The sequence below is a fragment of the Brienomyrus brachyistius genome, chromosome 8 (assembly GCF_023856365.1).
Source record: "Brienomyrus brachyistius isolate T26 chromosome 8, BBRACH_0.4, whole genome shotgun sequence".
NCBI lineage: Eukaryota > Metazoa > Chordata > Actinopteri > Osteoglossiformes > Mormyridae > Brienomyrus > Brienomyrus brachyistius.
In genome coordinates, this window is record NC_064540.1 from 20901588 (window position 1) to 20923890 (window position 22303).

The 22303-nt window shown below is 44.3% G+C and overlaps 1 protein-coding gene across 1 annotated transcript in view; it reads right to left on the bottom strand.

The window, feature by feature from the left end:
• Positions 1–22303, bottom strand: part of LOC125747885 (rap1 GTPase-activating protein 1-like) — a 53219-nt gene that overhangs the window by 7741 nt on the left and 23175 nt on the right. The window contains exons 3-18 of the mRNA XM_049023458.1: positions 20890–20989; positions 13090–13125; positions 12104–12151; positions 11784–11822; positions 11497–11682; positions 10467–10570; positions 9325–9403; positions 9096–9149; positions 8225–8308; positions 6616–6716; positions 6240–6369; positions 4592–4747; positions 4053–4124; positions 3698–3784; positions 2978–3118; positions 1856–1987 (exon numbers count right to left, since the gene is read on the bottom strand). Coding sequence (XP_048879415.1) covers positions 1856–1987; positions 2978–3118; positions 3698–3784; positions 4053–4124; positions 4592–4747; positions 6240–6369; positions 6616–6716; positions 8225–8308; positions 9096–9149; positions 9325–9403; positions 10467–10570; positions 11497–11682; positions 11784–11822; positions 12104–12151; positions 13090–13125; positions 20890–20989 — 1549 coding nt within the window. The remainder of the gene's footprint in view (positions 1–1855; positions 1988–2977; positions 3119–3697; positions 3785–4052; positions 4125–4591; positions 4748–6239; positions 6370–6615; positions 6717–8224; positions 8309–9095; positions 9150–9324; positions 9404–10466; positions 10571–11496; positions 11683–11783; positions 11823–12103; positions 12152–13089; positions 13126–20889; positions 20990–22303) is intronic.

Below are 22303 nucleotides of genomic sequence, written 5' to 3' on the forward strand. Positions count from 1 at the left end.
CGGATAGACAGAGAGAGGGAGAGAGAAAAAACACAGGATGACATCTCATGCAGCAGGTAGCATTCCAACACCAATGAAAAACAAAACTACTCCATAAAACAGAGGGACAGGAAAAAAATAAAACATCGCACACAACATAATTGGGATAGGCACAACTGGGGCTATACAACTGGGGGGGCAACATGGCAGTAGCTTGAGGGGTCGAAGAGCACCCCCGCCTGGAGTTGTGGGGGTAGCTGAGGAAGAGGAAGGAAGTTGCCGTTCGAGGAGCTGAGGGGAGGAGAAGGAAGAACGGATGAGAGAGAGATGACTGAAGAAGACTGAAGAAGAGCGTTTCGAACTGTCAGGAGAAATGAATCACTCTCAGCCCAGAAAAATGTCTCTCAAAGGTGTTAGATCCTAAACTTGATTGCTGGTCAAAATGAACAGCTGTAATCTGTGCCCTAACAGCTCCAGAGATTCACTGAAACATCCACCTCTGAGCAGGAGCTGCGTAGGCTCACTTAGCTGATCACATAAGCTCACTGAGCCCCCCCAGGGGTTTTCATGGCCAAGGCAAATGCCTTTGCAGGCCACCGGGTAAAACACAGATATGCTGCACAGGCTGGGAGGAGCTGGCTGGGTCATAGCTACTCTACCTGAGGAAAGCAGGCTGTGGGTTTTGTGGAATTTCAGACAGGTAGATGGCAGCATAGCATCACATTCGTCAACACCTGCCAATGATTGTCTGGCATAGCAGTCTCAGGGTCGTTCAGGCTTCTGTACCCTAGAACTTTCTACGGCAATAGTAAATGCATATTCGGGTGCGTCTGTGAAGTTGAATGACCTTTTTTTTTTTAATAAAAGCATCTGTATTGCATAGGCATGGAGCAGAAGGCAGTCGTCCAAGGCTCACTCATGCAGGGTCTGGGGCTGTAGGTCATGCTGAGAGGTGGCCATGCAGGGGATGCTGCAGCGGGATCTTTCTGGTGATGCGGACAAGGAGGCGGGACCAGCCACTGGAATCAATTCACTCGGAAATTCAACCTGGCGTCGGGGGTTAGCTTGCAAACACGGCAAGAAGCGTGACAGCGTGACAAAGCCAGTAGAAAGGGTAGCGTGAGAGAGAGAGAGAGAGAGAGAAGGGGAGACAGGTTTGGCTGACAGTTCGAGTTCAAAGAGTTCCAGATTTAGAACCCCGACATTGAAAGAACTTCTCCATTTCTCCCCAGCGTTCATCCAGGCTAGGCTGTGTGATATCGGCCCCCATGTGACCCGACATCCAGGATGTGTACAGGATGCAGCTCCCATCCCAGTCATTCCATGGGCGTTTCTCCATGTCAACGTGGGGACAAGGGATTAAGGGGCCATTGTCTGGGATTGGAAAGGTCTGTGGAAGGCAGGGGCACGGCCAGGGTATGGCCTCTTAGCACCTGACTAAATGGCTGACCTGGAAGCACTTGTAGACTAACCAAACACTGAAAAATGGGTTGTGTGAATCAGGGTCACCAGGGACATCTACTGTGGCACCAGAAAATACATTGAATCACTGTGATGATGGGTGTGAGGGGGGTGTTTTTACAATGCATACTACTTTGGTGAATCTGAGAGACTCCATCACACCACTGCAAGTTGGATTTACTCCACATATACTAGATGTAAGTTTATTTTTGAAGGAATTTTTGTATGCTGGCTCTAGGGGAGGCTGTACGCATTGGAGATGTATGTGGACCATGTGAGCAGAGACCTGGGGATCGTGGCTGCACAGAGAGGCTACTAGGTGCTTGACTGTGGCTTAATTAGTGGTGAGACATTGCAATTAGTCTGACCAGGCCAATCAGGGGAGGGAGGGTGGCCCCAAAGCGGTTTTACTTACTATCCCTGGGGTTTTTTGGGTCTCCGGGGCATTGTGGCTAAAGCTGCCACTGTGACTAGTAGAGACTGTGTGTGGCTTCCTGTTACTGAGGCCCATGGCGTCCATAGACTGGCTTCTGCTGCGGATCACCCTCTACGGAGAGAGACGCAGAGACACGTTGAGCTCGCAGTGCCTAGGGTTAAACAGCAGGAGATGCCGCGGAATGAGAGGAGGGTGTTAGACAAAGAGAGAAAATGAGTCAAGAGTCCCATGGAAATGATGACTGAAGGACAGAATCAATGGAGGGCATAATTTTTGATGAAGGAGAGTTCTGGAAAGTACTTGCGATAAACATTTGGGCAAGAAATATGGAAGAGACATAGAGAGGCATCTAAATACAAGGGGAAGCATGCAAACTGCCCAACACAACAGCTCAAAAAGGAGGAAGCCTCAGGGGAGTTCCAGAAGGTTCCCCTTGCCACAGGCCAGCACCACCAGCCCAGAAAAAGACCAGAGACAGCGCTTCTGATTCCTCCAGCACTTCTGGGCTTCTGAGAACCTCCACGTATCTTCACATCCAGGATTAGAGACCATGTTATGACTGACAATGAGATCATGAGTAACAACAGGCTGGTCAGTCCCCCCAAGAGAGGCATAGATGATCTGGATCTGAAGGATAGAGGCAGCAATCCCCTGTACACTGTGACAATCAAGCCACAAATGATCATATACTGTAAGCATCTTATGGAGAGAAATGAAATAACCAGTATAAACTAGCAATATATTAGCAAACAATCTCTTTTGACCTTAAAGTAAGAGCTGCAAGGATAATTTACCAGAACTCCTTGATGTTCACATTAACAGAACGCCAAAGGTAAGAGGACATGTACACATCAAAGGGTTGCAGCTTTAGATAAAGGGCAAATTCCTTGGCCGTACAAGATCATAATTCAGAAATGTGGAGGAGTCTGAATTTGCGAAATTAGCCTATTACTTAATTTGTTGGCAGTTTTGTTATCATTGTGGAATTCCTCCCCCATTCCTCAATTTACGGCTACGAGGGTAGAGTTTTTGAGTAAGTGTCCACTTTCATTGGCTAAGGAACATTAACATGCAGCACCGCTGAATGGTCAGAGGGGATACCTTGAAGGACTCAAAGAAGCCGCCCCCTCCTGCACTGCCATTCTCCAGCTTCTCGTCTTCGCCCCCCAGGCCCATCATGGCCTGACTGTTGGCGTGGAGCTCTTCGTACAGTGTCTCCAGCAGTGCAGTCCGTGTGCGCTCCTGGATGTACAAACACACACCAGACAAGGAAACACCATTTTAGGCTATGACTCCAGAGGACACTGACTCAGATGTTGACTCCAACTTTCTCCCAATTTATGGGCGTTGATAATCATGCATATTTGACCATACTTGTGTTCTTGCGTACCCATTTGACGTCCATCTTCCATTGCTGTTGACCAGTTCCAATACTCAAGAACAGAAGTATGGAGGGCAGTAAAAATCTCCAGATGTCATTCTTGCCCAGTCCTATATATCAAGGATGCACTGGTTGCATCTTCGCTAACGAGAACAATCCCATAATTCATTGCATCCCAAATTCATTCTTGGGAGGCAAGATAGCAAGACTGCTCTTGAAAAGAACAGAAGTACGCTCTTCGTGTTCTTGGTATTGACAAACACCCAATGATTCCTAGATGCATTTCAACAAGCTTATCATTAATCTTAAAATCCTTCTAGAAGCCTAATATCATTTCTATGACGTTTTGTCAAAAGATGTCCCAGCTGCAGCAAAACCAACAGATGTGCCGGCTAACTGGCTAAGCCTCGCCGTTGCAGAGAAGTGCTGTGGGGAGTTACCTCCAGTTTGGCAAACTTCTCGGCCTTATAGCAAGCGTATTCGGCGTTGATGAGCTTGGTGAGGAGGAACTCGTGGAATTCTGGGCCCTGCAGCAGGATTAGTGAGAAGGAGTGAAAAAAACAGAAGTTATATGTGAGATTTCAGGACTGAATGATGATGCAACAGAGACACTTTCCCAGGTTATAGGTTACATCCATAAATAAGTGGCTTTCCGTAACAATCGTGAATCATCTCTGACTTCAAAACACAATGACTCAATGAAGCACTTACAGCTTTGAATTCTGAGTTGCATGCCCAAAAAAATTTAAGAATAAGCATAAAACTTCTGTAAGGTGGACAGTAATACAGACCCACCTTCCTGAATACTGCCGGATCTGGGAGGGCAGGTCCGAAGAACGGCACATCATCTCTTGCTGTCACAGACACCTGGACGGATGGTAAACTATGTGGGACTATGTCTTGGGAAACGCTACGATTTGTCAGATTTTCAGGGGGTGTGGGCTTTTGACATAGCTATGCCACCTTGAAGGAATGCTTCTGGATAAACTGTCTGATCTGGTCATGTCAGTCTGTTCATAGTAAGACGGGGTGCTTACTATGAAGTCATCAGTTCTCTCAAAGCATTGCATGATTGTATGTCCTGTATGTGGTTCTTACATATAACCCAAGTACTGTACACAAGCACAGAATACTTTCTGAAAATCTTCAAGGTACAGGAAAGTGAGTTAGACCAAGCTAGACAAGTTCAGTCACAGGGTGAGATGTTTTAAAAAGGGCTTCATTGCCTTAGTGAAGTTATTATTTGTGCCGCAGGTGTCCTCACCTGCCAATATTTAAACAAAGAACTAATTAAAATGCATCCAGAATTTTGTGGACCCCCATGGAGGTGTTACCTTGTACAGGACATTATCCGAGCAAGGGTTCACCACCTGGACGACCACGTAGGCATGCAAGAAGTTGGATGCGATCATGTCTGGCACAAAGGGTGTGCTCTCTTCCTGGAACACGATGGCCACGATGTCGTTCCCGATGTGCCGCTTCCGCTGGAGCTGCAATACCAAGGACTGACGTCACTGGCCTTGCGGCAGCTGAACTCGTGAGTCCCCCCTCCCTCTGGTCTACCCAAGACAAACCAGAGCCCTGTCCTTCTGGAGGACCTCAATGCAAAAGTCATCTGGGTTCAGAGTACTTCAGATCTGTCCAACACGCATCTCCTTCCAGTGATCATCAACCAGGCTGAAAGCAGCTACATTGTCATGTTGATGAAAATGGGTGGATTGCAATGGCTGGATAAAAAAAAATATATATATTGCTGCGGTTTCTGACTCCAAGTGGTGCTCATGAAAACAAATATTTATATTCAGGGCTTTGCTCCTTATTGCTATATGGCTGTTTGTCACCATATCTGGTTAACAGTTTCTGCAATTAAGCAGCTGTTCCTAGGTCCAAACAGACATAACCATTGCCAAAAGGCTAAGCCAACAAAAAATCCATTGCCTAGTTGAAAATGCAAAAGGAAGATACTCAGGGCTATGAGTAAACATTAAGCAGCAGGACACAAAGCATACTCCCACATACTCCCACATACTCCATTAGGACCTGAACTTAACTTGCCCCCTTATCCTAACAGTTTGTCCTTATGTGACACATTATATCCCAAAGTTTGCAGAGTCTCTCACTGAGCTTCTGGAAACCCCAGCATATCTCCCCAATTTGCTGAAACAGGGACTGTGGAAGAACTCAGACTGTGAGTATTAGCCAGAGATCAGAAATATTGTAACTCTGCAAGGGTTTGGGGAGTAATTAACCAGTCAAAACAATCAGCAAATTTTATTATGAAGAGATAAATTATGAAGAACATTATGAAGAATGTAAATGGTATTATAACTGTTTACATGATATTGGGCACTCATACAGTATAAGTGGAGCATCGCAACACTTGGGAGAAACTGAAGTACCCAAATTATATTAGTCTGTTGAATTATAAAGCAGCTTCTGGGAAATGAGATTTGATAACGCAAAACAGAGCTTAACAAAGACAAAGCCATGTTCCTTCCCATTAAAGAAGTTTACAATTCTCACACCCTGACAAATCTTAGATAATATTCATTTTTTTTACTCAGGAAACTGTTATTTCTTCTACTGAAAGCAAGAACATAAACATATTAATAACAGTTAATAAAAGCATAAACATTCTGAAATTCAGCCACCTTCGTCCATGTCCATCCCATAGCCCCTCCTCACCCAACAGAGTTTGCTAACCGCAAAGAATTTAATACATACCGTGATCTGCCCATTTTATATCTGAAATACTTTGCTTTTGTTTCCAGGGATCAGAGAATAACCGTTCATTTTAAAACATTGGTGACTTGATTTATTTTTTTTTTTTTGTTATTTTGATCTTCTAGAAGCTCTTTGTCAAAATTCAGAAAGAGACACTTCAGGCAGAAGAAGACACGGAGGTTTCGGTTTTGAGGAGACCACACATCGATGCATGCGCTTTGGGTGTGTGACTCCTCAGAGTGAAGAAAATGCCAGTACCTGTTGGGAGTCTCCCTCTGTGTACGGCAGTTTGGTGGACACGTGAAACATGATCTCCTTGTTGTGGAAGTTGTGGTAGATAGACTCGGTACCAGTCTGCCCATGGGTCACATCCAGCCCGCCTCGGAAACTAGGTGGAAGAATCAAAGGGTATTAGCAATACTACCCAACTCATCACCTAGGAGAAATATCTTTCGTGAGCAGGGCTTTCTTCTTACTAAGGATAACATTTCAGGTGTAGGGTGATATCAGATTCCAGTAAAGCTTTGTCCACTTTCACATGTGAACAATGGCCACAGCCAGCGCTAGGGTTAAGGCACACTTGGTCCATGGTTCCTAAGGCCGTGCACAGAATGTTTGTATAGCTCAGTCCTACCCTTTGAAATCATGTAGCTCAATCTTCTGACCCAGGAACTCCAGGAACTCCATGAAGGCTGGACTCTCCTCACTGTTACCAAACAGCTCCTCCTCTGAAGTCTACAGTAAGTGGTATAGCCATCAGCCATAGTCAATAGGAAATGGTAGAGCAATAATCTAAGCTTAACAGGAAATGGCAAAGCAATCAGGTTTGGTCAACCGGAAGTGGCAGAGTAATCAGCTGAGGTCAACAGGAAGTGGCAAAGCAATCAGCTATGGTCAACAGGAAATGGCAGACTAATAAGCTGAGGTCAACAGGAAGTGGCAAAGCAAACAGCTATGGTCAACAGGAAATGGCAGACTAATAAGCTGAGGTCAACAGGAAGTGGAAAAATATTCACGTAAAGCTCATAGGAAGTTGGAAGAAAATCTGCCTCTTGATATCCTCTTCCTTCTCAAAAGGGGATTCTACCCAAGTTAATTGTTTTAAATGGTTACATATCACAAATAGTGTTGGGTACTATTATAGTTCGCAATGTTATATGATTATGTATAACCACACTGGTCCCTTATTATCCATATTCTGTAAAAGTTAAATTTGGACAACTTCAGACGTTCTGACTATTGTCACTCTTTCTGCCCACAAAGTGGCCAAATATTCAACCATATAGGGCTACAAGAGCAATCATTGTGCCAGATTACTTCATTCAAAGACAGCAGAACCTCTGTAAACAAAATGCACTACAGAACAACCTGCAGTAACAAAAAACAGTTTGTTGAAAAAGTTATATAGGCAGGTAATAGTGACATAATGTAACTTTTAATGGCTCAACTGAACATACATATCCTGTTTTTGAAGGACTCAGGAGAGGAGTGTACAGTCAGATTTTCTACTGTTCTGCTACTGAGTCCATTTACGACTTTGTTGTGCTGTCAGCTTTTGTGCTGAAATGTCACAAGTGTTGCCTTTGAAAGACACGTTGCTAGCTTCCTTTTCACTGTCACCGGGAACCACAGGAAAATTCCAAATCACAAAAGCTGACACATGACTCATAAAGGACAATACAATGCCACCCTAGCTGTCTTTAGGTTTTACAGACAAGTAACATCTAGAGACCCAATGATGTACTTATTGCTGGTGGTCTCCAGAGCATTCACCCTAACTGGGTTAAGAATCTGTGCCAACATCCAGAAGGGTGTGCCTTCAAATCTTACAGCTGACAGATTAGTCATATCACTATTGAACCATTAACCCCAATCAGACCCTACTCTCTGATCCTCCATTGTATTTCACTTTGGATGAAAGAGTCTAAATAAACGCAAAATGTTAGTTTAAGCAGCGGTTGAACAAGCCCAGTTTGTTAACTGTGTCAAAGCTGCGATCCCATCATAAAACGAACACAAGCTTGACTGATTTGACCTGGCATTGCTTATTTTTTTCACTTATGTACTGTGTAGATTAAAAAGTTAGCAGAAGTTAGCTCATTAGCAGATGCCTAATGGGCAAAAAATCCTTTTAATCCTTTTAATTAAACAACAGCAGGGGCAGTGGTGAGGTCACATAACCCAGCAATTAACCTTTTCAAGAAGTAGAAAAAAATCTCTCTATATAAAATCTTGGAGCCTACCTGCCCAAACTTTTGGTAGATGACTCCAAACTTGAAATTGTTGCTGATGACATGTTCATCAAAAGTGACAATGAGCCTTGATGCCTGGGATATGAAGAGGGGGCAACATGTTAGTGAGGTAGGTACCACGAATACTGGGCAATGTACAGGCAGGTTTTTCTCTATATAGCTCCTCTTCCCCCAATACTCCTGAGAAACTGCATATCACAATAACAAAATCCGGCATCCACATCACAAAATCACTGTTTATGCTACAGGGTTGCCAGCTCTTGCGCATCTGCCGTAACACTCACACTTTCAGATTCTCACGCTCAGTCAAGAAGTCTTATGGCAAATCTATATTTTTCCATTTTCTATAAACCTAAAATTAGCTGCATGAAAAATATTGGGGATGTTTGCAAACCCTACAGACTATTTACAAGGTAATAAAACTGTTACTTACATGTAAATGTCTGTGCAGACTCATATGAAATCAAAAATCTCACTCCAGTCAGCTAACCAAAGTTGGCAACCCTGATACTATGTATGTGAGTTTGTTAGGGTATTTGCCATAACATTTAGGGATGAGTACTCATAGCCCACAGATTCAACTCTTAGGACGGACACAGATGTGACCCTAATAATGGAGCTTAGCCTGAAATGTCAACATATTATAAAAATTTAACCTGCCAAGTGTCAGATAAGCAGGTCTACAGTCTAATTAGTTACATAGATTGAAGACTAAATAACATAATAGTAGGAGTCATTGTTTGCAAATGATGAGGTGTACAGTACTCCTCCCTTGCTTAAGTGATGATCAGCAGCTGTGGTTACCATAACTTGATCGACTGTTAAGGGACAGGCTAGCAGGCTGGCAGAGTTTGGTGTTTACCTTTGGGTAGAGAACAGGGTAAAACCGGTCCACGTTCACTTCCTCACACACAAGCTGATAAAGAGAAAACAGAATACAGTTAGCAGGTGACAGAAGGTCTTTGTTTCCTGCAGCTTATGTCAGGGCAGGATTACTAATGGCAGGATGGATCCCACAGTATGAGGCTGGCTACATCCGTTGTAGCCAGTACACCTTGGGATTCATGGCCTGGATTTTGCTAAGAGCTCACCTTGGCCATCTGGACAACGTTGGGGAACTCTGTGAGGCAGGATATCGGGATCACGTCATGATATGTCTTTGCTTTTGTCCTGAAAAACACAAAATGGGTATAAAAATATTCCCATTTTATTATCTTGGCAGTTTTATGGTAGATGTGTGAACAGCAAGTAATTTTCACCAGCCACAGTAAATTTTTATGTGGGTCTGGGCAACATGAGGTGCAGCGATTACGGTCTGGGACTTGCAGCTCAAAGTTTGCTTACTCATATCCCAGAAACAGGCTGCAGTTGGACCCTTAGGAACTGTATGTTACCTAAGGAAAATATCCAGCTTCATAAATGAATGAAAGCCATGAGGTCCTTAGGTTAAACTGTCAAAGGAGGAATTAAATGTGGATTTGAATGTAAGCGTATGTATCTGTTAACAGACTGACAGTCTGAGATTTCTCAGGAAAATGAGTCATGTTGCCAATGTTAGATTTAACTTATCTAATAACATTTTGAAAAACAATATGTATTATGCAATAAAAACTGGGAGAAATGTGTATTTTTAGCCTTGAGATAAGCAGCGTTTGATCAAAACTAATCCTTTTTTAGCCTCTCTGCCTCAAACAAAACAAACAAGCACTGCTTGTATCACTGTCAGAAGAATAATATTAGGGATGGGAAAAGAGAGTTTGCAGGACCCACTAGTAGTAAGATTCCTCTGTGCTAAGGGTGGCCAACTGGCTTGACCTGGTCATCCGTGGACGGGTCAGGTTGCCTGGCGACCGGTTACCATTTTCATGTTCACTGACGGAAGGTGCCGTGTGACAGTGTATAACCTGGTTATTTTCATATTTGCCCTGAATATTCCAGGAACACAGTGAAACATGCTTTTTGGGATCTTCTAGGACGCACAGGGTCTTTAGTGGAACAGAGAGAAAGACAGAATGAACAAAGTAGGAGAGGTTGTGGTACACAGAGATGAGAAGATGTCAATGCATGGAGATGAGAATGGAGTAAGTTGGGAGGCAGGAGAAGCATCCAGAATATGAGATGAACCACTAATGCTGAGAAATGAACGAAAAGTTAGGATCAAGGAAAAGGGGAAAAGAAAGGGGTAGAAATCAGACAAGGAGGGATGACAGGAAAGACAATGGGAATGTGACACCTTAGCAGCAGACGAAGGTGCTCCTGGTCCCCAATGACATCATATTTCACGGAGAAGACCAGGTGTCCGAGGGCGCTGTCCATGGAATAGTAGTTAAAGTGCTCCTGTCGGAACATAACCAAGGAAACAGCATTGTTTACATTCATAGATAACCTCATCATTTGTACGTGCAATAAAAAAAACTCGTTAAACCAAGAATCAAACAAACATCTTCGTCATCTACAAACAGCATGAGTTTCCTGGAAAAATGTAATTGGTCTTCTGAGTTAAACATCTGGCATCCAAACAAGGAGGACCAATCAAATGTATGTCACTTGTTACAGTGAACCTGTAATATATGCTACAATAAGGTTTGCTGCAACAGAATTATCTGTCCTCAGTTCCCCACTGGAAATCTACATTTCTGATACAGACTTTATCCAGTCTTATCTCATTTATCTCATTTGCATCAACCAGTAGCATTGCTTCCGTTTTGTTCAGGACTTTGTTGACGGAAGGAAAACATGGGATGTCTAAGGTAATTGACAGTGACTTGCTCATCTTCATTTAGCCAGTTAATGAAGCTCTCAATAGATAGATTGTATCTTTAAATGTGTCTTTTCGATTCATGAGTCTGGGACGAATTTAATCCTATTGACCACAGGGATTGTCAAGCTTCCACTTTGGTCATCAGAATAGCAGATTGAAAAAAACATATCAAGGTCATTGCTATCTCCGGCAATGCGGAACAGCACTCCTGTCCATACCGATAAAATAGGTTAGCATGTCGTTCCCAGGAAGTCCTTGATTTTATCAGTTGTGACTTTTTTGGAACCTTTATCTGAGCTGCTCACAACACCACAACTTCTTTCATTGATCCCTTTTAGTTTCTTTTCAGCTTGTTTTTATCTTTTTTTATGTTAATTTGCTAACTTTGTCATTTGAATCATGTACTCCCCCCCCCCAGTTTCCATGTAAATATTTTTTGTTATTTTATTTGATTCTGTTATTCTGCACTATGATGTCTTATCCAGCCAGGTATACATCTCACCTTGCCCAAGAAGTGCTTCCTGTATATCTTGGCTGTAGTGTTGCTCTCCAACTTGACTCGGGAAGCCGGAGACAGCAGCTGCTCCGGGTCGAGTTCCCTGCCTAACTCGTGATTGGTCCCCTCGATCCAATACCCTCCAAACTGGGGCAGTAGGATCAGTGGGAAAGGTCTTTCCCGGGCCAGCACCTGGGTGACCGTGGCAACAATGCAGCCAATAAGAGGTCGGAATGGATTACCGTTCAAATGTTACTTCACCAAGCCTCAATGGGAACCAGAGAAGCTCTCACCTCATGCACGCTGGGGTAGGGGATGTAGTCTTCCTCAGTCTAAGGAGAAAATAGACACATGTCACAGAAAGGTGAGTGAGGCACGCTGAATTCAGATGGTTACACTTCTCCATGGAGACCAGCCACGATGTGGAGAGAATGCTTGGTCTCATTTAATGTTACTGTCAAAGCTGTCAGCGCTGTCTTGGTCGTAAGTAAGATGGAGTAGCTCAGGAGGGAGCAGCTGACAAATTTTTTGACATATCTGCACATTAGCAGGCTGCTGGGAGCCCAAGTCCCCAGAACTGATGGATCTTGGAAAGATGGAGGGTAAAACTCACCTTAAGCGGGGGAGGGAATGTGCACCTCTGCTCGTCCATTCTGCTTCCCTGAAAAGTAGAGAGAAGCCCACCATGAACGCATTCACTAGGGCAGAGCACGTGTCATGTAGGTGGTACTACATCTTAGGCATCTTAGACAGGATAGGCTTGCTGACTTATGACCTCATTCTCCATTATAACCACTGAAAACAGAATTAACAAGCGCACAATTCAATGGCCATCTGGTGCCCACAAATAAAGAGGACATTAGAGGTGTGAAGCTAACAAACAGGCAAAGTGATTGTCGAAAGGCTTAAGAAAATGTCAGAGGACAAAAGCAAGAGTGGCTGAAAGGCAGAGCAAGGAGCGCTGTGAAGATGGAAGGTAAAACAGCCGCTGGAGACGGTGTCACATGTGAAAGGCCAGCTTGGAACTGGTTTGACAAGCCCAGAGAATGACCCAGTGAGGCTGTCGCTCTTGGTGTCACTGATATCATCGTATTTAAGGGCTGGAATTCACCCAGTCGCTGATAGTATAGATGCAAAGCATCCTTCCATCGGAAATTCTTACATGGGGAGTTCAAACTGAACGAGACACGAATGAGGCATAAAACTGGGACAAAACAATGACAAAATTTGAAGCCTCCTCGTTACACCAGTCTAACTGAACGAACCTCAGCTGGGGGGGGGGGGGGGGGGGGGGGGGCTAGAGCAATTTAAATCAGAAGATTTTCATCCGAAGAGCAATCGTCTCAAGGGAGACAAAGGTTTAGCATGAAGTCCACATGCGAATTAGCTGATGTGACTTTGTAGCTGTTGCTTGCTTTGGGGAATTACATTTTGTCAGACGACACACACACACACACACACACACACAGACAAATAACAAATCTCTGAACCAAAGTAGTAATCCAACGAGAAGATCATGCACCTTCAAAGTGCACTTCAAACGTAGCAGAGCAAAGGATAACTGTAGAGGAAGTCAAAAACATGTAAAATCCAACTCACCTGCATCCTTGCAATCATGTTAAATAAGTCCGTAGTCTGGGGAGAGACAGCAATAAACCAGAGATAGTTTTACTTCTTTCCCATGACACACGAACGCAACGGCCTGGAGGGCTGAGCGCAGAACGAGCCCGGCCCTCTCGGTGATCAGCTCCTCAAACAAAATGCTGCTTTACAAAGGGGCCATTCTGGCACAACACCTTAACAGCATACATTCCATTTCATACGGCTGATCCGCTGAATATGAAACACACACACAGGAGAGACTATCATGCTGACCCGACCTTATTCTGCTTTAACTGAAAGGGTTTACATTCTTTGGATACAACTTACATGCATTTTTACATTAGTAAATCATTCGTATGAGATTATCATTCTTATAAATAGCCATTTCTTCTAAAAATAGTTTATAAAAAAACATAATGTGAAAAAAAATCTTTTTAGAAATTATTAATCATACATTAATTTGAAATATTAGTTCTGAAATAGCTGTTTTTTATATTTTGGAGAAGAAAACAAAAATGGCATTTCAGAATTCATAAAGCCACTGAAATCAAGGTAGTCCCGTAGGTGTAATAAATAACATCGTGCATGTAAACATGCCCTTTTACGACGTCATTCTACAACTCTTCAGGGAGAATGACTAATGTACTTGAATAAAAGTTCGAGGAAAGAGGAGCATGCATCAATATTTGTTTTGATATTGCAAAATAATCATAAAAATTAAACATATAACAGAATTATTTGCCAAAACAACCCAAGCCCACTTTATGATGTTAATGCTCAGCGCTGCCTACTGGATATTCCCATCCATCCATCCATCCATCCATCCATCCATCCATCCATCCATCCATCCATCCATCGCCTGGTGCCATTCTTATGCAGCACACTGGGGTACACTTTGGACAGTCACCCCATTGCAGCACAGTAATATTTAAAAACAATGAACATTCCAACAAATATATTTGCAGGTTGTGTGGCCAATGATAAAGCTGGACCTAATAAAAATGGGGCTTCTGATTGGCTGGAATCCAGTATGCAAATGAATATAGCAATGCTCTGCTGAAAGCATGACATTGAAAAATGGAGTCAGATTAAGAGTGTATTTCAGTATTATTGTAAGCAGAGAAGCTCCAGGAAAAGGGTTGAATTCCTTATTTTGGACTCCTTATCTTCTGGCCCAGTATTACTCCCTTCAGCTGCCATCGTAAATGCTGCAAAATTGTTATCATTCGTCATGACCCAAGAAGAGGGTGATCTCAAAGCACCATAATTTAATGAACACAACTGGGTCTTACGAGTGCATATTACGACTATTAATCTGCCTGCAATGCTGGCATTTGTAAAAACAACCAGCGTGACCTCATCAGGTTAAGTTATGCTAATTAATTTGTGTTCTTGGAATTAATTAATGCTCTATGTACCGCAAGAAGCATTTCCACTGCTGTCTAAGGGGTTTAAATTTAATGAAGCCATGGAGGAAAAGTGATGTTTTTCATTCTGCGACGTTATTTGAATTAAACAACAAACACAGTTTGCTCAGTCGGCAGAAAAACACACACGCACACACACACAGCAGAAGCCTCCAGGCTGGAATAGCGGGTACATCTTGCCTTGCAAGTGCTCCAAACAAAAGCCACGGCCCGGGGATATGTAAACAAAGCAGGGACGCCACCTTAAAACCAAACAGACGGGCCGGCCAGGCAAACAGAGAGGCTGTGAGCCCGAGTGGGGCTGTGCGCGTCACACCGGTGCCCGAGCGGGCGAGCTGCGGTACAGACCCCATCAGGCATCAGGCTCCCCACACTTTGCCGCTTCTAAGGTTATAACCACCAGACGCCTTGTAATAATACAACATATTTATTCCTAGTTGAATTCTCTCATATCTGGTCCCAATGAATACCCAGGAACCTTATTACCCATTTAAAGTAAAGTAAAAATATAGATATGTATTTCACTCGTAGGACTCTCACTTGCTTACAAAATGGTGCTGTAAAAATCCCTATAACTAAATAACTCTCACACAAATGTTTTCCTACTCTGAGTTCAGGTGTAAAGACATGAAAGCATAACTTGGGGTATGAATGCTTCTCCATGGGATTTGGCACATATACCACAGGGAAAAATGCAGTGTAACAAACGCAGAATTATGCTGTGCTCTCCTACTGGAATGTTTCATGTGTTAAGTGAGAGATTCAGCTGCCATTGTGAAGAAGATTTGGTAGTAAATTGCATCCAGTACAGCAATGTACAGTAGTGTCTACCTCCGTGTTCCTCTCTCTGAACTGCACACACATGACAAGGGAGTCATTTATTTTTTTTTGCTCACATTTCCAAAAATGATATATCAGGGATGAAGTTGGAACGGACCTCCGGAACCAGACTTCGGAACCGACCCGGAAGGTATTCCAGCTCTGTCTTTGATGTAACAATGGGGCTGCGAACCCCCCCCCCCAGGCGCACCCTCTACAGCAAGAAGCAATTTTAATTTATGAAAAACAGCAGACGTGTACAAACAGGTGTGACAGGTCCGAAGTGGACAGATGCACATACACATACACATACACATACACATACACATACACACGTGTGGGACACGCGGTCCCGTCAGGCCTTTTTCACCATTTCACCATGATGAGAGAATATTATAAAAATAAACCCTCTAAGTCTCACACACACACACACACACACACACAGGTCGGTGCCCAGCAGAGGACTTACATCACTGTGCCGTCTCCGCTGCTCCCCCATTGTCAGTGGATAGCCCAGAGTCACACGGTAATTCTTCGCCATTTTTAACAGCCCCCCCACCCCCCCCTGTCAAGTCCCAACGCTCCCGTGGAACAGGAGATCTGCCGGTGAGGGCGAGTCTGTTGGCCGGCTCACTGCTACACACGCCCACGTGGGCTCTAGGGGGGGAGGACCGGTTCACTGGGTCCAGGCGTTACACCCCACAGGCACTGGGCACGGCTGTGCACGCTTGTTTGTGTGTGGGTGTGGGCACAGGTGTGTGTGTCCCTGCCTATGCAGCGGATTATAGCAGTGCATCCCCATCTGTGTCTGTGTCTGTGTGTCTGACCCAGGTAAGTATTACATTGTGGGGACCAAAAAGCTGTCATTTTGATGTTTTAGGAACTATTTTTTTCAGTCCTCAAACACAGAGTTTTTCCCATAGATATAAATACAAATGTGTTTGTGTCTGGGAGTGTTGTGTGTGTGTGTGTGTGTGTGTGTGTGCAGTGTGTGTCTGTGTGTGTGAGTGTTTGTGTCTGTTTCTGGGAGTGTTGGTGTGTGTGTGTCTGGGAGTGTTTGTGTGTCTGGGAGTGTTGGTGTGTGTTTGTCCGTGGGCGTGTATGTGTGTGTGTGTGTGTGTGTGTGTGTGTGTGCAGTGTGTCTGTGTGTGTGAGTGTTTGTGTCTGTTTCTGGGAGTATTGGTAGGTGTGTGTGTGTGTGTGTGTGTGTGTGTGTCAGATCACCTTGTAGGTCTCCTTATACACACTTTCATTTGTTTCTGCTCCTCTTCTCTCTTTGCACTATAAAGCTGTACTGTTCCCACCTCCCCTCTGCCTCTCCTACATTTGCTCCATCCTCTCCCCCTTCACCCACTGTCTATCTTTTCCCATCCATCTCAGATGACAATAAGGGGGCATTATAAGAAAATACACATTGACTTCCTTTCAATCAATCATTCAATCACGTATCATATCTGGTTAGGAAATATGGAGAGCATCTGCAGAAATGCCAGACAGGTTGTACTGGACTTCTTAGTATCAAATATTTACCAAACTGATGATGGGCAAATTATCACAACATTTCTGTCAACATTACCAGCAGTCAGGATAATGTACTGATCTATGATGCAATCAGTGTGCGACTCGGGGAGTAAAAGAGTGTGTCTGAAATCGAGTACTGCGCACTACATACTACACAGATATCTGCAAGGACAGAACATACTGTTCTCTTGGTGCACTTAGTACTTGGCATTCAAGTGAGTGTGGAATGGACTCGCTACACCGTCACAGCCCGTGATTCCATTAAACTTTGACCTTTTCATGGTGAAAAGAGGCCACCTGTTGCACTGAGATTAGATGAATTTTGATAATTCCTGCTCAAAGGTTTCCATTTTAAATTGTTCACAACAATTGTTCACAACAATAATAAAATAAATTATATGAATTAAACTTGAAAGCCGCTTCCTCCATCCTATATTTGTTTTAATTAAATAAGATGTAAGTCATGCACAGCTTATGATGTTGCTCTGTTTTCTTCTGCTCTGTGCTGCACCATGGTCCTGGAGGAATGTTACCTTATTTCACTATATACTGTGTGTATGGTTGGAATGACAATAAAAACCTACTTGACTTGAATACAGAAACAACGTGGAATTAACCCCTAAGCACATGAATGTGATAGAATACAAAACAATAAACCAATTTTTGAAGCAAATTTGCACCTATTTTTGCTTTTGATTATCGATACGGATGGAACATTCTCAAGTTCACAGTAGAACTCAGAAACAATGTGGGAATCTTCTAAATAATATATTTCAGCAAGAAATGATTTTCAATGATAGTTAATTTACCAAATTAATTATCTTGATGTTTGTGTTTACATTTGTGTCAAATTAAATGTCATTACAGTGAAATTCACGGTGATCAGTTACATCAGAACCTTGGTTTTCAGCCTTAAAATAGCAAAAAATAAAACCATAGGTAGAACTTTAGGATAAATGTTTTTTAGACAGATGAAACAGGCATGTCAGACTACCTCGAACGTGGCTGAGAGGAACTGCAGATGAAACCAGACCAGAGCTTGGGACCCCCTTCAGTTTTCAAATAACCGGAAAACCCCTTTCATGTGAAACGAGCCGGCGAGCTCGAGATGGAGCTCCCAGACAACAAGGAGTTTGCTTCATTAAAAGCCACTCTGCATCATCATAACAGAGATCATTTCCCGCCGTGTCCCCCAGACCTCCCCTCTCAGGGCACCACAGAGGACCATTTGCTGACATGTTTAGTCACCGCAGAGTCTCTCTGCCTTCCTTCTCTCCTTCTCCTCTGAGCTTCCAATGATGTAGATGCTGCAGAATCTGCCTCTTGCCCGTTCGAGAGGAAATGTTTTCCCTTCGCCAACTGAGTAAGGGCCCAAGTGAGTGGACCGATCTCTTTTAGCCTGCGGGGGGGGTCTTTGTCCTCCAGAGTGGCAGGAGGAGGTCAGGTGACGGGAAACCCGAGTCTTTCTTGGCAGACAATAACCTTCTTGACTGTGTGTATATCAACACATAGATTGTCGGCGGGAGGGGGGAGGGGGTAGGCACAATGGCTCAGTTGATTGCATGCCTGATTTGACAGCCTCCTAGCCTTGTGGCTAAGATCGGCCAGCATGCAAGCCGCTGAGCACCGTGCAAGTTTGTATACTTAAGGAACCGGGAGCTGGAAGAATTTAGTGTCGTGATGTTGATTATTCTAAATGCATAGACCTACAGAAGAGGGGCAACCCACAGTGGGGTAACGGGTACTGAGGCATGCATAAACACTTTGGCATCGTCCAGAGCCCAGATCTGTACTGATTTGCTGTCCTTCTCCCGTATTCAGAGCACACGATTATTCTTCACAGCAGAAGGGGTTATATAAATGTTAAATGAGGTGCAGCACAACAGTATAGCACCCCTCCTAGCTACAGCGGAGGTGTACAGTTCCAGGGAGTTCAAGCTACTGCAATAGTCTCATCTCAAATATTCTGAGTCCAATTCATTTTAAATTATTGGCAAGCACCAAGACTTTCACTTTCATTCCTCGATTCTGACCTCTCCAGCGGCCATCCATTGCAAGGGCACCATGGGAATTCTGCACCATAATAATTAACTTTGTGTTTACTCTGACCTGGTGTGTACATACAGTATCGTACTACAATATATCAGTTATGTGTAAGACACGAGGAAGAAGACTGAACCATGCAGTGTTACACGTGGCAAAGATCTGATCGATAATCGGAGCATTCTTCAGTTTAGCTGAAAACTCTGAAAAAGGATGAAAAAGTCTCCATGAGAGAACATACTGGACTCTTTCGGGGCGGTACAGCCCATGTCAGATCTCACGCCAGGCGTGGTTGCCATGTTTGGTGCAAGATTAGTGCTAGCAACCACCTCCCAGTACCCACACAGCAAGCGGATACTAAGAAAAATAACAAAATGTATTTGTACAAAGATCATGCAGCATACGTCTTAGCCTGCTTCAGGATGCTTTGAGAAGCAGCTCTCAAACAGTGTCCAGATCAGGAATGAGGTAACTGCATTCCTCACTGAAACTTCCAATAGAAATTAATGAGTCTGTCACCTGCCTGTGGGTGTAAGAAACACCCCAGGAATTGGTGTTTGGCTCAGGTAACTGTCTGGTTTGTTCCAAGACTGAATGCAACATCAGTTAATCGTTGAAGACAAATCTTGGAGAGCTAGTTGGTACTGTAGAGCACTACTGAGTATCCACCATCCTAAATAGTCAGAGGATCCAAGCTGAAATCAGCTTTCAAACACATGGCTGATGCTTCTTTAACGTATGTGATTCACGAAACACAAGGAAAGGTTTGAAAGAGGACATACAACTCCTTCCCCTCTTCCTACAGGATTATGAGAAAAGATTGGGCAGATATAAAGCAGTGAAGGAGTTTAGGGCTAGTTTTTTCAAATTTGGGGATGACCATGCATCCCCATCTAAATCTGCATCAGGTAGATGCACGCTCATCCTGATTCTTTCTCTGAGCTCTGCCTGTTGAATTTCAGATTAAAGGAATTTTTCTTCGCATTCAGAAATCTGTACATGTTTTTTTTTTTAACACCTTTTCCCCTCATCTGCAGAAGAAAAGATGCAACTATTCTGTGTGAGGTGGCTAATGGACCCAGTTTAGGTCAATCACTAATTACAGTACAAAGGGGTCTGACTCTCGTTCCCAAACTGCACCACCCAATGCTCTCAAACACTCAGACCCTCATCTTCATCATGGCTGAGCAGAACCACAAGCAAAACTGAATCCCCAGACACTTGAAGACTTACATTTGGAAAATGGCTCTCGAAATCGTAAACTGAACAAAAAACAAAAGCATTGCAAACCCATTGTTTCGGCCAGTTCTGGCACACAGCAAACCCAGATATTGAGATTTCTTTCTGGCCTGAAGAAAGATTCTGTATTGTTAAGTAGTTATGTGAGAGCTAAGGCTATGGAGACAGAGCGGAGAATTTCACCTTGGATCACTTCGATTCTCGGGTGCCGCTCTTACATCTGAGGCATGACCAGCACATGATCACTGTTAGTTTCTGCAGGAAGCCGCTATTTTGCGAAATACTGCAAAAGCCAGTTGCTATCTACATTTCCTGCGTGACCATATAGTCTTGGACGTCCTCCCAGTGTTCTCGGGTGTTAAATGGTTGCATAAATGATGAAGCAGAGCAGTAACCCTGGCGATGGATTTGTTCCTGTTAGGAAGTGTGGCTGTTGTGAGAGGTGCATGTCAGCAGCCGTCTAACATAGCGGAGGGATGGGTTTCAGCCTGCTGAAATGCCGCTGGACGTGACCGTAATGACCGTCATGGCTGGCTGGTGGCATTCAGCCCTGTGCCCTGTCTCTTCTAGGCACTTTTGACCCCAATCCAAGTGAGCACGCATGTCGTGACGGAAGGGCGACGGGAGAGGCAGTCAAGCTGGCTTTCAAAGTGACACCCCGTCCAGGGAGAGAGTGCGAGGCACAAGGGGCAAGCTGGAGCAAGAGAGCGGGGTGGCCAGTGGCGGGGGGCAGGCAGGCCAGACTTACCTTCAGGAACAGGGGGGCGGAGTGTGGTGGTGGGCTGTGGGGCTGGGCTAGTGGTGACTCTACAGAGTGGGGGTCCTGCTGATTCTGTCCATCCTGTTCCCTGTAAGACAGAACAGGAACAACACATAGTCAACACTGTGTCTGCGCAGTACAGGTCACGGGGCGCCCTCTGCAGGGAGCACGGGGAAGTAACACAACATGGCAGGCAGCGCGCAGATGAGCAAGTCAGACAGGCATGACTGTGCAAAAACTTTCTGAGGGGGGTTACAGGTAAAAAGCACTCGGTACCTCCGGAGCCCACAAACAAGCTCACGTCATCATCAGGTTGCTGAGCTGTCCCTTTCTTCGCCGCCACTTCAGTGCTTATCACTTGCATTATTCACCAAAACTGTCGCATGTGACGTGCTCCGCTAACCGAATGTAATAATGTAATACGCCAAACTTATACAGACTTATACAAACTTTTGGGCATCGCAATACACATCTCATTAACATTTTAGGCGTGTTACTAATCTGCTTACCAGGTTGTGGGACTTTTAATAAAGCTGCAGAACTACAAAAATTTCTGTGGATATAGTTTTATGAAACAGGCGGGACTTTAAATTGTTCCGACAAAACAAAAAAAAGGGACACACTTTTAGCCCCCCCCCCCCTTCCAGACACGCGCTAATATGATAACATCTCTGCATGTTCAGGCCATAGGACATCATAGCCTTATTTCGGGGAAGGAATGGTTAACAATAAGATGGTAAACCCCCCCCCCCCCCCCAGCTCCCGACCCCCCTGCCACCAGCTGGCATTTGATTTCAGCTCCTTTCACCTGTTTATACAACTGGCCTCATGCATTGTTTGTCATCCAGGATCTTGGCACCGGGCTCCGACCGGCGGAGGCCGAAAGTTGACACAAAGAGGCCGTTGAAGCTCCTCTCGTTCTGCCACATGGGAGTCTGTAATCAAACCGGTCGTTGGTCTGCGGCCAAACCCGAGCGTGTCATTTCAGATTATGTCTTCTCTGACAGGAGGAGCTTCTAATCGGACTGTGACCAGAGCGTGGATACGTGGCTCCCATCCAGACCAGAGGCGACTGGTCCCAAGAGCTAGAGGAGGAAGTACCTGCTCGATTTTTAAGATTAAATTGTAATCTTTTTACCTCCTCAGTTCTCTTACCCACCAGCCACCCTGATCCACACCATCTGTGTCACGCACACTGCCTAACTCTGCACACCTTTTTAGCCCTTGCCAAGATCTGATGTCCATTTCATCTCCAGTGAGTCTTCCTTGTGCCTTTTCTCTTTGTCCCACCCCGCCGTTCGTTTTCCCTAAACACACATTCATCACATCCCTGTTCCTTCCTTCCATCCGTGTTTAACAGAAGGCGACCAGTTAAAGAGTCACATGATTACTTGGGAAAAGA